The sequence below is a fragment of the Scatophagus argus genome, chromosome 20 (assembly GCF_020382885.2).
Source record: "Scatophagus argus isolate fScaArg1 chromosome 20, fScaArg1.pri, whole genome shotgun sequence".
Classification (NCBI taxonomy): Eukaryota; Metazoa; Chordata; class Actinopteri; family Scatophagidae; genus Scatophagus; species Scatophagus argus.
The window spans coordinates 10,576,659-10,590,462 of NC_058512.1; the positions used below are offsets into that span (position 1 = coordinate 10,576,659).

The 13,804-nt window shown below is 40.6% G+C and overlaps 1 protein-coding gene across 4 annotated transcripts; it reads right to left on the bottom strand.

Annotated features, from left to right (window-relative positions):
• Positions 1-634: 634 nt before the first annotated feature.
• On the bottom strand, positions 635-13,797 carry rbm18 (RNA binding motif protein 18). 4 transcript variants are annotated; one of them, XM_046375089.1, is made up of 6 exons: positions 13,663-13,797; positions 12,550-12,663; positions 7,467-7,593; positions 6,562-6,648; positions 2,983-3,083; positions 635-1,597 (listed from the first exon to the last, which is right to left on the bottom strand). In XM_046375089.1, exons 2-6 carry the CDS (start codon positions 12,654-12,656, stop codon positions 1,414-1,416), a joined length of 606 nt encoding a protein of 201 aa, XP_046231045.1. In that variant the 5' UTR covers positions 12,657-12,663; positions 13,663-13,797; the 3' UTR covers positions 635-1,413. The 4 variants fall into 4 exon arrangements, with proteins under 4 accessions (XP_046231045.1, XP_046231047.1, XP_046231044.1 ...); XM_046375091.1 differs by having other exon boundaries at positions 6,568-6,648; positions 13,480-13,785; XM_046375088.1 differs by having other exon boundaries at positions 13,480-13,785.
• Positions 13,798-13,804: the final 7 nt, after the last annotated feature.

The following is a 13,804-nucleotide window of genomic DNA, read 5'->3' on the forward strand; positions in this document are numbered from 1 at the left end:
TTTTCTTTTTTTGCCCTGTGTGCTCATGTTTTTTTGGATCTCACTGCATATCACACCTGCAGGAAAACACAACTCAGACCACATCAAAACTATTAAGCTCCACTGGCAACACATAGAAAAAAATATAGACTTTACATTTTTAAATAGTTTCCAGATGAAATCCATATGCAAAATATTAAAATGATTTAGAGAAACTTTTGATAGACTGCACAAAAACGAAGAGAAAAAAGTCTGTCTGAGGTTGGACAAAAAGAAAATATGGCCTAAAAACACAATTATCATATTCCAGAAAACTCTGTGACATTAGGTTTATGAGTAATGTTGATTGTGTAGTCTCCCTGTTATTTATTTATTGAAATCTGTGATATTTCAGGACTGTGGCTTGTTTTTTTTAAACAAGCCTACAACGAAGATAATTATAGTGGATTTGCTCTTGGCGAGTAGTCCTTTTTAAGTGTCCCATTAATGAGATTCAGATGGTTTCCCAAACTTCTTACAAAACAATACCACTGTATCAGCAGAACTATGTAGACTGAGTGTACTTAACATGTTGATGATTGAGTTGAGAGACAATCATAAACTGAACGCTGTGCTCAAACGGAGAGGTCGAGAATCTACAACAACACATGGCAGATATTGTGTGATACTGAATTCTCTTTAATTGAAAAATGAAAATAAAGAGACTGTGGCAAGAGAAATACCAAAGCTCCACACACGACAAACAAGCCAGTAAAAAGAGTGTGACTGAAGTCGTATAAAAAATTGGATCCAAGGGGAAAAAAAACAGGTAAACTATTTGGAAAAGAGTAAGTAATATCACACAAAAATACCACAGCTTACAGTACGAATCGCTGAGTGGCTTGTGGCTTATCGTTCAGATTCTATTAATACAAATCTGTTGGAAATCTCTTTATTTCGTCTTCATTGAAATCTTTAGTAAAGACAAAAAAAAAAACCCAAACAAACTGTATTTCACCTTTAAATAATACAACCTGAAATTAAAAACATTAAAGAATAAGAGCATTCAGACTCCTTAATTAGAACATTTCTCTTCCCCAGCAACGTGACTCACGGCTGTATGATTCACCTGCACGAAATCTCTGCAAAAGTGAGAAAGCAGATTGACAATGGATCCAACCTGCAAGGTGGCCAGGTACGTGGGCACACGTTAAGACTAAACAACAAGTGATGCTGTAACCCAGAACAACTAAAAACCACTTTGGGTACTGGTCCATAATTGCTGTGATTACTTCCAAAGAGTTCCGGTTCCCAAAGTTTTATGAATGACTTTATTCCCAGATAGGATGTGTGTAGTCTTTACAGTATCTGTACAGTCTGTTTGTGTGTGGTTGGTGGCTGCGGTGTGTAGGTGCAGAGGGTTGGGGGGATCTCCAAAATGGGTGGGAGGATGGGTCATCTCCTAAACTTGCGGAAGGGCCTGCTCTGGTTATTGTGGTGTGATTTAGAATAGGGCTCCCAGCGTTTCCTCTCTGGCGGCTTGTTGTAAACGTAGGCCGACGGGCCCGAGTAGTCATCATCTGGATTCTCCTCCATCATCTGGAGCTTGGCCTCGATGGCGCGGATCTTAGCACTCGTACTAGAGGGGAGGAGAAAAATAAAAGAGAGAGATGTTAGCAACAAGGCTGAGGGGAAAATACCAGTGTTGGTGATGAGGGTGACAGACGAAATGAGTGATGGGCAGATCTGGCTCTGGCTGAGGGGAAAAGAAGAGGAGCTATTAGCAATTCTTTCTCATGGCAGATGCAGGAAGAAAAAAAAAAGGGAGCACAAAGCAGAGATTACCAGTTCCTTGAAAAATGGAGGAAAACTTGCATTTAAATAGTGAAACTGTATTTGAAGGGGCAAGTGAGAGAAGTTTGCGGGAAAAATTACAGTGCAGGTGAGAAGAAGAGCAACTGAGGGAAGTGTGTAAGAAGTATCTAAGAAGCAGAAGAGAGACAGCCTAAAGGGGGCATCAGGGAAAAAGGGGGAGACAGAGTGTTTATACTCCCGCTCTTGTGCTGTGGAGAGAGAGAGAGTGAAGTTTACAGGATCGAAGCGTGGAGTCTTTCCTGAGAATGTCTCGGTAAGAGCTGATACTGTGAGCACAAGAGGCCTTTTACTGACATAACAGTACTTGCGCTGCGTGAATGTGAATGTATGCTGCAAAGTGAAGCAACAATAATGAAACATGTTAGACCTTCTGAAATCAAAGGGTTCGTCCTGTTGCACTCACACGAACTCAACTCGAACTGAGGTTTGCAGCGAAAGCAACAAGCTGTCCTATAATACTTTCAGGACCAAGCTTGACCTAAATGGAGACTTTGTTAAGGTAGCACTTGAAAAACTCCACAAGTGACCAGAGACTTTGTAAATACTAAGCCGGCTGAATCTGAAAACGTCATCTTTGTGCAACTATGAGGTGTCCACACCAGAATTTTCAGAGAATTTTTGAAAGAACAGCCGTTCATCTTGGAGAGCAGGCCAGACACAATAATCATTTATGACAGCAGAGACCTTTGAAAAATAAAAGCATGAGTTTGAGAGAGAAATTGAACACCTGCTTACTTTATCACCCCTGCCAACTAACTGTTACACAAATCATCAGACGAGGCAAATCCCAATTTCAACATCAGAAAAGCGTTGGAGGAGGTGTTCAAGAGTGTTTGACCTTTTGCTCAACAAGTCGGTTGAAGTATATGGACAAATCTACAACTCCTGTATTGTGTATTTTGTCTGAGCAGGCTTACAACACTATTTCACACAAGTTCAGTTTTCCTTGTCTGCACTAAACGGCAAGGCCAGTGTTTTCAGATTTTTCCAATCACAAACCTGCTTTCAATGAGCTTAGTCTGTGAAAACTGGAAGGATGGACAAAATGGAGATGAAAATTTAGGTTTAGCTGACCTTACTGCAACACTCTTTACAGAAATGTTTGAATAAAAGCAATTAACTATGACGCTGTGTGTGCTTGGTACCAACCTGAGGTGGTTGGTAGCAATGGGTCCGTCCTCTTTCCCACCGCTGGATGACGGTTCAAGGCTCGGAGGCATCGTCTTGTCATTACGGAAACCTTCAAACCTCTGTAGATGAGACACGTGGCCGAAACAAAATGACCAACACAAATGGTGAAGGAAAAATGGATGGAGAGACAAGAAGGAGAGAGACAAAAGAGTAAAATAACAGGTAGAAGCAAGAGAAGACCCTTGTACAGGGGCGAGACACATTCACAGAACACACAAGATAAACAGAGGCACATGATCAGTGGGATAAAGTTCTGTCTTGTTCAGACAAAACTGAGCAACTCTTGTCCAAATGCGTATAAAGATGTAGAATATAGAGATCACAGCTCACAGCCACTATCAAACTGCATGTAAAGCGTGTCCAGAGACCATTAAGACTGGAATTTCCTTTTCTGCTAAACACAAAAAATTAATTTAGCGCATCACTTTTCTCTAAACCAACGTCAAGACAAAACTATCAATGTATGTACTATCGGATGTACAATCACACCTGCATTTAGAGACATTTTAGTATCAAGTTTGAAGAGAAACACACAACAAGACAGAGAAAAGGAAAAAATCCCATCAACCAGACATTCAGAAACCGTCAGACCTCCTGATAAACACTGACAGCAGTTCTCTGGGGAGCCGACCCGAGCTTCCTCCCACAAGCATCAACATTATTAAACTGAAGTATTGATTTTGTTTGTGTCTGGTCAAACACACAGTAACCAAGCAGGACTGCATGTCCAGCTCACAATCACACCCTAAGGCACGAGGGAGGATAAAGAGGGAGCAGCTGGACAGCAACAACCAACGTCTGCATTCATTCCTTTCAAAACCATCTTCCAAACATTTCCACCAGCCCAACACAGAACTCTCCAAACCTGTGGAGAAAAAGAAAAGACAAAAACAAAATAACGGTCATACATACATGAATGCCAAGAGAAAACCCAGAGCTCAGTGCAGCAGCATCCTTTTTGTAGCAAAACGAGGCTTGGAAATCACTTGGTGCAACTGGCACTGAATCAAGTTACATAAATACAAAAAAGCACACATACGTTCTTACATAGCGTCCCAAGAAATAAACAACATGTATAGCCAAGAATAGGTCTAAAACAATGACCATTCCACCAGCCAGGACCCTTCCCTTCCACCAATTCCTAAAGGAGCATAGCTGGAATGCATATGAATCTACACAGAGCCAATAAATTCATACCAAATCTGTGCACAATCCCAAACTTAACTTATGGGAAGGTCAAGTATAAATGTTAAACTTCTACGTCCTAATTTCAACCATGATATGTGATTATACAGGAGACTACATTATCCATGTGTTTTTATTTTAGTGTTTAATGTGTTACAGGTCTGAAGGTTTAGGGTCAAATCATGGACCCACTTGCAGCATTTTTTGACTTTTGATTTATTGAGGGTTAGTGACATCGAGTGTTTCATATACAAAGAACATAACACGCTTAACACACAACTTGGCTAACTGTGTATTGATAAATACAGAATAATACAGTAATAAATTAAGACAATTGGTCAACTGTTGAAAAAGTCGATTTGGAAAGTCATGGATGTTTGTGAATGGTTTTGGGGGAAACCGTTCAATAAACGTTCATCAAAGTGATTTCCTCTCTTTCAAAGCTGTGTAATAAAGTCAAGATGTAGACCTGGAAATGAGACAACAACCTCAACACCAACTGTCTCTGACTCACTTATCCCAGCACGTCACTTCTGGGTTGGAATCAGCGAAGACGGGCTCGCTAACAAAATATCTCATTCAACTGGCCTTGAGCTGGCCCCCATCAGCGGAAAATTACTCAAATCTTACATGTTTAATAGAGATTAAGGTGTAAAAAGCTGGTGACAGTATGAGGTTGCCAGGGCTCGAATTATCTCTAACATCAGGAGTATGTGGGACAGCATTTGTGTGACTCTGTCCCAGACCAAAACGCTGAATTAATATATATATATTCACTGGGTTGGGGGGTCGAAAAAAGTAATGGAAACCTTGAAATGCACAATTGTTAAGAAAGTTCCCAGATATTGCGACCATGCCTTAGAGTCTGGTTCAGTGAGGTGACAAATCTTGGTCTTGATAATATATGACCGCCTGCAGGCAGGCTTGGTGACAACAATTCAGAAATCTCTCAGCTTTTCTTCACCTTCTACTCAGCACTGAGAGCAAAACACGGTGGAGTTAACAAAAGGGAAGCAGACTGTCCCGGACAATGTGAGGATCATTTCAGTTGATACATTCATCTCCAGCCTGTTAATGTACGACTTGGGATGAACTTATGCATCTGCATCTTTTTTTTCAGCTGCAACTAATTCCCATGGTGTACCTTTGCTCATACCTGGCTGATGCCGTCCCAGGATCATATTAAGCACGCGCTGAGTTTGACCATTAAAATTAAGGCTGGACCCAAACTGTACAGTCCAATTATTCCTGCCACTTACATCAGCTTCCTCACTCAGACACTAGAAAACATGGCAGCACACAGCAAAGTACTGATTTGTTGATCAGCTGCTTAACCTTTCATGCACGAAAAACCTAATTGCTGTATGATACCAATTTACACAGACAGGAAGACATTGAAATACATTTTAATATAAAACACCCAAACTTGTAGGTAGAACATTCAAGATGCAGCTCAATAATGCAGCAAAACCTTTTTATTAACTGGGGAAAGAACTTTACTTTACTTGTTAACATTACTTGTTAATGAAAGGATATCAAATCTAGATGACGGTGAATACCTAACATACCAGACAACTATGTTAGTACACCATTGAATCTGACACCATTCATAGTTAAAATAAACTGAAGCCAATGGCAAGTGGAAGGAGCAGGCATGCAGACACACAGTGAGTAAAAAAGTCCAAATTTATTTGACCATTGACACAGTCAGACTGGTATCAAATCAGCATTGAGGATATAAACAGCTACAATTTTAGGTCCATCATGGTATCAATAACAAAGGCTATTTTTGGTTGGAATGGTGAATAGAGCCCAGTTACAATGAGCAGATTTATCCTACAACATGTTGTCTTCGAGGCGGCAGCACTGACCTTAACCTCCCTCCACTATGCATTTGTGTGTGCGAGTGTGTGTGTGTGTGTGTGTGTGTGCGTGTAGGGCGTGATTCGTCTCTATACAGGATATCCCTTCACCCATTGCCAGTAGGCTGCCTATTGTTAAGAGACAGGCATAGGTTGTGCTGGGATTGCACTGCTCTCCACAATCTGACTACTGTGGTAGTAATGCAAAGACAAATTAAGAATTCTAAATAATTATTCATATTTTTAGCCTAGTTTCTGTCTAAAATTCCAGACAAACTGATTCCTGGGGTGTTTTTGATGTTTGAAAGTCAGCTCTATCATTTTTCTAACCCACAGACGTATATTTTAGTCAGTCGGCGTTTGCAGAGGACCACAAACTGCTGCAACAATCACAGTGTCCTACATAAACATCATGTGCCTTAATCAATCGAGCCACCGAGATGTGTAAGATTTTTAGTTTTATAAAAATGAGACGGAGTTTCACACTTACCCTCACCTGTGCGTGTGCCCAGCGCACAACCAGCTTCTTGGACAAAGCTAGCTTCCCATTTAAACACTGGATCGCTCTCTCGGCCTCCTGCAGGCAGTCACGCACAGAAAGAAAGAAAGAGGAAGAGGAAAAGATTTTTCTTCAATTATGATTAAAAATCAGCCTTCATGATTGCAACGAAGTCATTAAATAATTAGCCTTCACAATAGAGAGATGGCAGGAACAATAATAGATGATAATGTGCCACTCTGCTTCCAGACAGACCATGAGAGACGTGTGTGTGTTGGTCTGATGTATTTGAGAGACAGCGTGAGAAAATGTAGTTTTGTCTAATCAAATGACTAAGTGGCTTTGTTGCTAAATCATATTAATGAAGTACTTTTTCTTTGTGTGCGCATGTGTGTGTGTGTGTGTGAGTATCTAAGTGAGTGCGAGTGCATAAGATAAACACACACTTCCTCTGTATAATCCTTTTGGGAGGGCTTCATATCCCACTGATAGACACTAGCTGTGAAAGTAGATGCTTATCACAATCCCCAGGTTCAAATAGTGCCCGCTGAACCTGTGAAGCTGAGAGGGCCCCTTTTAAGTCCTTTTTTCCAAAGAAATATGGTCCACTTCAGTAAGACACACAATCAGATCCCTGCTTGAAGATGTCAAATAAAGCTTTCTTAGGGCCATCTGAGTAAGGGGAGCATTTCTACACTCAATGAAGGGACTTCGTTTGATAGAATATTTGGCTGTTAGAGGACGTGCAAATAATGATATGTATTATGTTGTTTTTGTACAAGAAAAAAGAAACACACCTAAGACAGGCATAACTGGAAAACTTAAGATTTCACACATCTTAATTTCTATTATAAGCTGAATAAAGATCATAGCATACATCTTCATCTTGCACATACCTCTCTGGTGTTGAAGTTGACAAAGCAGTAGCCACGTGGCTGCCCCTCCAAAGGCCCGGACTTATGGAACAGGAAGTCAAACTGTTTCACACTGCCAAACTTCTCCAACAACTTCACCAGGTGATATCTGCCGAGAGGGGAATCACGTATAAGAGCACAAAACGGCACGAGGAAAAACAGAGCACAGGAAAGGAACAAATGAAAAGTAAGGTAGTATTTATTCTGTGAGGAATTATTAAATAAGAACACATATAACAAACACCAGACCTACTCTTATTTTGCATTTCATGATGGTGGACAAAATACACTAATATTATAGGCGAGCCATCTATAAGCTCCACACTGTATTTGCTACCAGACAGCCTGTTAATCTGTCAAGTTAGGCTAATGAGAACGACAGCTTTCTCTCCCTGACACCTTTTTAGCAGCAGGCCAGCTGGTGTGACTGCCCGGTGACAGTAAATCTCTCATTGAGACAATGCTGAGGATACAGTAGCAGGACAATGAGGGAATAAAAAAGAGGAAGCCTCAAATCCCCTCTGAGCACCGAGCTCTGCACAAACAATATCCACTCACTGTATGGAGCTGGCTAAGACTGTTGGACTACGAATGAACATAGATATGTGCTCACTGAAGAGCTATGTGGTGCTGTGAGCTTTTGTCGGCTCGCGTGCAACTGATCACTAGCAGTCATGGGAAAAATACTTCTTCTAACAGCGTGGAAAAGAGAAATGAGTTCAGGGTCACCTGTAGACTGTATTCACTGCTATTAGTGTTAACTGCCAGGTGCTGATTGTTCCCAACTCATGCTGAGCAGCAGGTGCTTTTGAATTTCACGAACGGTCAAAGCTCTTGAGTATGAAATTATTTATTCTGCGATATTTTTTATTTTGGTGTGTGAGAGGAACAGAGATTTGCTAAGGCCTGTTTCTCCATGTGTTGGGCTGCAACAAACAACAATTTTCATTATCAATGATTAATCTTCTGATTATTTTCAATTAATGGTATGGTGTGTAACTTGTCTGAAAAGAGTAAAAAATGCTCAAGTTGCAATGATTCATGCAAATATTGTCCAAGAATACTAAGAAACCAAGAAAACATTTCCACTTGAGAAGCCAGAACCGGTAAATGTTTGGCAGTTCTGTTCAGAAAAATGCCAAAATGACTGATCAAATATCAGAATTGCATCCAGTTTATTTTCTGTCATTTGAGTCATTCATCAGCTAACCAAGCAATCAGTTCAGGTCTAATATCATGCAAGTACAGAGACCCTCTACCAGAAACAGTTCACTGGCAACACACAGCATCTTCCTGTCTGATTAGTCATTGAAACCACCTGTCAAGTACCTCACTATGTTCGTGAACAGGTCTTGGTATCCCTTACTTTAACTAAATGGTCTCTAAGTACAGACTCCATCAGCCCTATTTGCAAACCAATTAACTCCAAGTCAAAAAATAAAGCTGGATGCATGTTGCAGAACAACATAAATTCATGCAAGTGATTACAGGAAGAAAAAAATTACAATTTCACCACTGTTATCTGACAGAATTTAGTAAACATTTTATGTATGTTCCCTAATAAATTCATATAACTGATGGGCAGAAGTTCTTTGTCATATGCATATAACAGATTTTGAGCTGGCATGCACAATGGCAGGACACTAAATACAAAGAAACTAAAAGAAAAATGGCCAAATTTTATCTTTAACCAAGGGCATTTCACACTTTGACATGTCAACATATCTCCTACGAAAAACATCTATTAAACTATAAAAAGCAATAACAAAACTGAAAGTGCACAAACAAACAAACAAAAAAAAAAGAAAGAAAAAGACCTTCCTGTGTTTGTTTTGGTGCCTGTACCTGTACGTGAGTGATCCCATGTGTTTTGTTTTGTGTGACTGTTCAAGAGGAATTAATGCATCAGCCTTTTATTGTTTAGGTGCTTGTCACTTTTTTTTAAAAAAAAAAACAAAATCCTGGAGTTATTTGTTATTTGTGTGTGTTATTTGTGACTGTATGACGTTAGTGCGCAAGCGTGCATTTATGTGTATGAATGGCACTCAGCATCGGGATGCAGAGGGCAAAGTGTGTGTGTGTGTGTGTGTGTTTTAGCGACAGGTTGTACTGATGTCTTCCACCCTTATATGACTCCCTGGAGGGCTTTAAGCCAGAGAGAATTTCTGTTTTTCCCAGACAACACCCTGCTAAACTCCCATGTGAAAGTGACTAAAGGAGCCTCCATGAAAAATGTTTATCATATTACTTTTAACACTTCTCTGCACTCTGATACTCAAATAGTTTGTCTTTGCACTTCATGCACCACTGAACCTCTGAAACACTGAAGAGCAAATGAGAAAGGAAGTCATTTACATTAAATGCAAGTCTAAAATGTAATGCACTAAATATTAACTTTACACACTGCTATATGTTCAAATAAATGTATACAGCATGTTTATGCCTATGTGTAAATGTGAGAGAGATTAAGTGGCTGACACTCTAAGAACATTTTTGGATGCTAGCGAGCTGAACCACAATGGACCGCTCCTCTTGGGGGCTGTAAAAACCACCGGAGGAAAAGGAGGAGGAGAAGGGGGGGAGGAAAGGGAGGGAAAGGTGGTGGTGGTGTGGGGGGTAAAGTTCAGAGAGGGGATGTTGACGGCAAGGTGAAAGGTGGAGGAAGACAAGGAGAAGCCAACAGAGGAGAGGAGAGGAGGTGAGAAGCCAGGTAGGAAAGATACAAGAGCTAGGAGGCAAGAGAAGAGGAAGGAAGGAGGAGGGGGATGTGAGTCCGGCACAGAAAAAAAATAAGACAAAAGGTTTGGGACAGAAAAGTGCAGGTCAGAGGGTAAAAACTTCAGAGAGGAGGAGGGGGTAGATTTTGACTTTATGGCAAATAAAACTATCTGCAATATTTTTTCATTGGAAAATCCAGGCCTGCAGCATGAGCAGGATGATGGTTATGAGTTTTTATTAATAAAAAAAAAAAAGAAAAAAGAAAAAAAACATGACAACTTCCAGGGACACAACTTAAAACGTAACAGGAGGGCCAGAGAGACAACAAAGAGGGAGACGGTGATGGATTACCACGAATGAGAAATTCCCTCTCTGAGCAGCCAAAAGCACAAAACATGAATATGTGATGAAAGCTCCAGTTACACCTGCTGTGTCTCTGCTCTGTGTGTGCAGGGCATGGAAAGATGAAAAAATCAGATTGGATTTATGTGAGATGCTCATCTAAGCTGTGAGAAGACAATTTTAATAGTGAAGAGTTAATAAAAGGTTATAATTTACTGATCCTTTGACAGGCGACGCCAAGAGGATTTCAAGTTAACAGAGCTGCCACCTACACAGAAATGGGAGAAAAACGCAGAGAGTTTGCAACACAGAGATGGAGGAAGAAAGCTCACTTCATTTTTAATAATCAAATACTTGGAACAGATGTTTGTCCAGGTTTGTAAAACTACAAGCCCTACAGGAATCTTTCATCCGTCTTAAAAAACTGGAGGTCAGTCATAACCGTAACGACACACTCATACTCACCAAAATTAATCTTTCTGACAGGCCACATTGCACAAAAAATGAAACAGCAGACTTATTCATCACATCCAAATCAATCAATCCAAACTATTTCACCCGGACAAAACAGAGCAGACCCCTCCAAAACATATAACAGTAAGTTCCATTTAATAAGAAATTATCTTCAAAGAAATGAACACCCATCAATAAAATTCTAGTTTAGATGTAATGCTTAAGCAACCAACATGTAGCACACAAGTTGATGCTTTTAATTATTTAAACAACTCAAGCACAGTTTTATTAACTATGGTATTATTATTATTATTATTATTACTTTAAGAACTGTGTGACATTCACTGATTTGGTCCCTCATGATCAGCGGCTTGCATTTTAATTCTGCATTCCACCTCTGCACTGAGTTTTGGTTTGGCTTACCAGGACAAACAGAGGGTGTACTACTGCATACGCTACCCAGGAGCTAATTAATCTTCCCAATCAGCACCAGGAGCCACGTGTATTTCTCTTGTTTTCCCTCCATGCTGTGAAGCAGTTGGCTATGTAAGGAGAAGGAGAGCAGAGCAGGGAAAGGGGAAGGAAACGGCTGTCTAGACGCCCACCAGAGCTGCAGCCCATACATTCTGCAGCAGCCCCCCCACACACACACACAGGCACACAAAACCACCCCTCACCCAGAAAAACTACCTTCTCTCAGTCGCAATATATGCAGGGGTCACATTTGGAGTTTAGCAGATTCAGACGCTCAAATGTACACACATCCTGCGGCACAAATGCAACAACAGAAGAATGTTTCCATGTACATACGATGTTGTGTAAAGTGAGAAACACTAACAATGTGCACAGACACCCCTGTTTGTTGAAGCCTGCACCACTACCAGCTGCCACCCAAACATCAACTGTGTACTTAACCATCCTTACACGCACACACATACACACACACACACACACACACACAGCTCCAGGTTGACAGAGAGAGTAAACAGGGCAGGTGAGTGAGGAATGATGGCTGCTCCTTAGCAGAGCAGGTCTCCATGCCTCGTTGCCTCTCTTTCACACACCCAGCCTTGTCTGCTCAGTCTCAGGCCGCAACACACACATACGACGCACGCAGTTAATCAATCATATATCCACACACAATGCATTGCCTCTCTATGAGGCAGAGCCAGGCAAGTTAAGCAGCCTCAAACTGAACACTTGTTCCTGCTGAAATAAGATAAATAACCTTAAGTTCACGTAGCTGGCTGGAGGTTTGTGTCTTTGTGGTGAAATATATATTTCTTTTTCAATTCCATTTAGTCTCTTACAGTATGATGACTACAATGCAGGGCACAGTCACAGTGCTGTCTCCCCGGTAGCGTCAGCTCCAAGCTAATCCGAAACATATATTTAATGATTCAACAAGCTGACTGGGATCTCATTTTTTTTTTAACCAACAGTCGCACTCTCAGTATGATGTTACAGTTTGTTAAATAATATAGACTGGGAGTGGGGAGTGTGAGGGAGAAACAAGTAGTGGCTGGCAGAAACAAGTAGTGGATTTACTGACTCTGTGATTTTGGGATCAATGTTGCCTATCCACAACCGGTTTCCTTCGTGTGCCACACTCTCTGAAATGATGGAGGCATTTTCCACTGTCCCTGCTGCAGACGACATGTGTACTCTGTGGGAGGCAGAGGAAGACAAATTAGGTTTCCAACATTTTTACATTTGTATCAGTCATGAGCCACTGGGTATGTTTTGAGCACAGCGGAAGTGCTCTTATAAACGCTATGCCTCTCTATACCTCTGTGAGCACTGTGGCTTACATGATTGATCAGAAAAGACTTAACCACCTATTTGACCTACCGTATGTTCAACCACACAGAGACACTCAGCTTTCTGTGCATGCTGGGCATTATAATGTGTAAATGGCATACAGTTAAGACTTCATAAATACATAGTAGTGCTAAAACAAATCATTAAACAACAGTACAGTGGCCTACTATACAGTGAAAATGGTCTAATATGATTTAAGTCATTTCAGTGAATCAAAGAGTCACAATCATTTCTCATTTTCACCTTAACATTCTCGTATTTTGGTATTTGTACTGAGCGAATTGTTTAAGGTTCAACCACATAAGGTATTATAAATTTCAAACACTGCGCTCATTGAAAGTATAAAGGTGTGTCAATGTTACCGATTAGATGGAAGGCGATCTTCTTCTATTCACAATGTTACGCATACACTTCTTGTGAAAACTAAGAAAATAAAGAATGTTGATTTGCTACCAGCTAACGCTAGCTTAGCCAACCGTATGTTCATTGATTGACTATCCGTGTTAATTAATTTTTGTCAGATGCTTGTAATATGGTTGAGATTTGTCGATTTCGACGTTTAGTTATGATTGGCCAAATGCATCCACTAAACGGTTAACAGCGAGTTTTAGACGAACAGTCAATTGCTAGCAGTCTGCTATTTCCGATAGTATCACTTTACCTCCTCGATCTGTCAAACTTCCTCCTAGATAGCCACCGGCTCCTTCGACTTAATTTTCTACAGATCCCACTATCGTGGCGATTAAGTTACAGTAGCATAATACGATTCATTGTGAACATTATTTATATTTGTTCCCATACAATTGACCAGATTAGCTATCTCGAAGGATAAACAGTCGCGTACCGTCTGACAACAAAGGCGCAGGATGATGATGTAGTTTGTTTAACGATCTTTGAATACAAGAGGCGTCACTCGTTTTGATGTTTGGCATCTCCCGTATGTGTCTCCTCTCGGCTTCTAGCCACCTTATTTTATTGCTTCAGGC

What these genes read in the sequence shown, in the direction of transcription:
- rbm18 (XM_046375089.1), bottom strand. Translation starts at nt 12,656, where the DNA reads ATGTCGTCTGCAGCAGGGACAGTGGAAAATGCCTCCATCATTTCAGAG. An exon ending in ATTGATCCCAAAATCACAGA is followed by an intron (nt 7,594 to 12,549) that starts GTCAGTAAATCC and finishes CCCTCTCGGCAG; the next exon opens with ATATCACCTGGTGAAGTTGT. An exon ending in GGGCACACGCACAGGTGAGG is followed by an intron (nt 3,084 to 6,561) that starts GTAAGTGTGAAA and finishes TCTCATCTACAG; the next exon opens with AGGTTTGAAGGTTTCCGTAA.